We start from the raw sequence: 3,267 nt of genomic DNA, 5'->3' as shown, positions 1-3,267 counted from the left end.
AAAAGTATTTTTTTCATCAGATCTATCTCCTCAAATAATTGCTAGCAAATTAAAGGTTGCCGAAAGATTGATGGGCAGCATTCTATACAGCACTTCAACAAGACTTAGTTTTTGTAATTGTATTTATTGCTGATTTCACGTGGTAGGGAAACGCAGACTATTAACACGTTTGAAAAATGTATCTTCACAGACCTGGCAAAAATATGCAGCTCTTTTTTCGCCTGTTTTTCCGGTCCATTTTCGAGTTTCGTTTAAATGCAAGCCCAAATACAGACAGTATATTGAAATCACTGTTTTATTATCTTCTATCATTTTAGACCGCCAGCAAAATTGTGTCTAATTCACTTGTAGAGCTTGGTTGGATTGTAGACCTGAGAAATCCTCAAATAGAGATATACGTGCAATATACCGACAAATATCTACTCTTTGGACTTCGTGACTATTGTAGTACTTTGGCTCTGCGTCCTGGTCCTCGTGGTTTACGCTCAACTGTTTGCCATGCAATGGCTTTGCTTGCTGAATTTAACGAGGGAGAAATTTGTCTCGATCCAATGTGTGGAGTTGGATCTATCATTTTTGAGACTTCAACGTTGAACAAAAATCTGATTTTAATCGGAGCTGATTCAAGTCGTAAGTCTCTTAATAAAGCAATCACGAATTTTGATAATAAAAAACAAGCAGATTTTGTTCGATGGGATTTTATGAACGCCCCGATAATGTCAAATTCCGTCAATGTGATATTATGCGATTTGCCCTTTGGTCATAATTTTAAAATTCCTGAAGATTACAATCCAGAAACTTTCATTAATGGATTTCTCGCGAAAGCATATGATATTCTACAACAAGATGGAAGACTTGTGCTTACGTGTAATTCTGACTGGATTGATTTTTTGTCTTCTGGTACTATTTTTGAACTTGTCCAGCGTTATTATATTTCTATGGGCAAAACAAATGCTTTACTAGCAAAACTGATTCCTCGTCGTTCCAAAACACATCATTCATAAATATTGTCACATTTTTTAATGAATTGTTTTTATTCAATATCCAAAACTATTTTGTTAAAGAATGATAATAAACAATTCAGCATTCAAACTAATTTAAATATGAGTAGCTCTTGAAATAAAATTTACAATACCCGAATTAATTTGAAACCGAACCGATTTTATTGTTGTTTTTTGAACAAACTTGCAAGTTGAATCATTCTTTCTTTAGCTTTTTCCTCTAGTAATGGATCTGTTAAGTAAAATCTTAAATATAAAATTCTCGAATAAGTGTATCAATCAAAGTGACCCGTCTACTGTTCCATGACTTAAAAATAAGATACGGTTTTGAAAATAATGGAAAATATCAATAAAAAATTTTGACCCCGTTAATCTTGAGATACATTCTAAAGTCTCCAACTCTGCAAATGAACACAAACTGAATAAACAATCGGTTCAAACTAATTGAAATAAAAAGTTTGTACAAATCAAAAATCATATTTTGGAATATTATTGACACTTTTGGTCTAATTAAATAAACTTATGCCATTTCACAAATTTAGAAACAGCTTCAACAACTTGATCAGGAACATCCTCATGTATTAAGTGCCCACAATTGTGTAATAAAACAAGTTGAAACTTCCCTTGCATATGCCCAATCATCAGAGAGTTGTCTAAATTCTCAGCAGTTGTCAAAATCAGCATTTTTTTGGCACGAACTCTCAAAAATCCATTCGACATTCCATCAAACCATTTTATCCAGTATTTTTTTGTTTTTTTAAGATCCGTCCTCCATTCAAATATAGTCCCCAGATCACTATTAACTCTAATTAACTAAAATTATAATAAATTATTCCACCTGCGAGGGAAGAGAGATCCTGTTTGATATTATATTTCGACATACCATTGAATTACGTCTCCAAGAAATGGCTTCTTCCAACGATCTTAAAATTTAAATATAAAAGCAAACTTAAAATGAACTGGTCTAGATGAAATTGCTTTATTTACTTCGCTATTAAATTCTTTAATTAATCCTTCAACGGCATCCAAAACAATCAATCCAACAACTCTCTCAGGGAACCGATCTGCAACTCTCACACCAACTGATCCTCCCAAAGAATGACCAATCACAACCACTTTTTGATCCGGGTTAAATAAAATATCAAATAGCTGAATGATATCTCCGGAAAGTGATTCAATATCCAAATCATCGTGGACACAACTAAAACCATGACCTCTCAAATCAACGGCTACAGAACGGCATTTTAGTGATTTAGTTAATTCTTTAACAAAACAAGCCCAAGAAAGGGAGGTGAGTCCAGCCCCATGAATAAGCAAAAAATTGAGGTTTTCTATTTCTTCACAAGGTGGTTCGGAGAAATATGCACAAAATTTCCCTGAGTTGATCTCCAATTCTTCGTATTTAGAAAAAAATGAGTCCCATTCAAGAGGAGACAAATCATTTGAAGCCGGTAAATTTGAAATATTTTTGTTGCATTTTAGCATTCTATTTAAAACGTCCTTTCTTAATGTAGACATTGTAATACTAAAGTAATCGAACAACAAAATACAAAATACTATTGTATCATTTAATTAATTTTTTACTGTTTATATTTTAAGTTTATAAATAATCGAACTTGTATTGAATTAATACAAAATTCAACTTCTATTTACAGAACTGGTCAAAGCAATCTGGTAATCATAAAAGTCAAATACTGTTTTTTATTGCTCACTTTGATTTGTTTTTTCGGCCGTCTCACAAGGCATAGATTCAACAAATTCAAAATAAGGTTACTTCCTATTTTAGGAAGTAGAAACAGAAGTTGGCTCACTCCTTCATCGACTTTGAGAACAGTAGCATCAAAAAGCTATTGCTGAAACTAAGAAAATCGCAAATTATACTTTCTTGGTCGACACTTGTTGCTTCGTCCCCCTGGCTTTCGAAAACAGTAGAATAATTGTCCCAAAAGCTCTCAGACTCCTCTCAGAGATTGGTTTATTCATATCGAGGATTTACCACAGTCGCAAAAAGAACAGGTTTTTTAAACGGATATCGCTTGTGATATTACGTAGAAATTTCCTGTTCATTTGTTCGACGACTATTCTAAATTAAACTCTTGTCTTTTTTATATTTCTTTGCGAAAAAAATAAAATCAACTTTACTCATAAAAAAATATTTAAATCAATCAAATTATTAGAGAGATCTCCCTCGAGGTCTATATTGATAATTTTAGTTCAAAAATTAAAAGAAATCCAGTTTCCAGCAGTGCTATCTTCATGATACTGT

General features: G+C 32.6%; 1 protein-coding gene across 1 annotated transcript; it reads right to left on the bottom strand.

Moving 5' to 3' along the window:
• Positions 1–1,511: 1,511 nt before the first annotated feature.
• Positions 1,512–2,519, bottom strand: LOC115228652 (protein phosphatase methylesterase 1-like). The gene is made up of 2 exons (XM_036498990.1): positions 1,989–2,519; positions 1,512–1,814 (listed from the first exon to the last, which is right to left on the bottom strand). The coding sequence occupies exons 1-2, from the start codon at positions 2,517–2,519 to the stop codon at positions 1,512–1,514; spliced, it is 834 nt and encodes a 277-aa protein (XP_036354883.1).
• Positions 2,520–3,267: the final 748 nt, after the last annotated feature.

This window comes from Octopus sinensis, unplaced genomic scaffold, assembly GCF_006345805.1.
Source record: "Octopus sinensis unplaced genomic scaffold, ASM634580v1 Contig10850, whole genome shotgun sequence".
In the NCBI taxonomy this organism is placed as follows: domain Eukaryota; kingdom Metazoa; phylum Mollusca; class Cephalopoda; order Octopoda; family Octopodidae; genus Octopus; species Octopus sinensis.
The sequence above is the reverse complement of the archived record's forward strand: the minus strand, read 5'-3'. Positions and strand labels throughout refer to the sequence as shown.

Bases quoted from the DNA above. Each gene is read 5' to 3' on its own strand.
- LOC115228652 (XM_036498990.1), bottom strand. From the start codon at position 2,519: ATGTCTACATTAAGAAAGGACGTTTTAAATAGAATGCTAAAATGCAAC. The intron at 1,815-1,988 runs GTAAATAAAGCA...TTATAATTTTAG, and splicing joins TTAAAGAATTTAATAGCGAA to TTAATTAGAGTTAATAGTGA.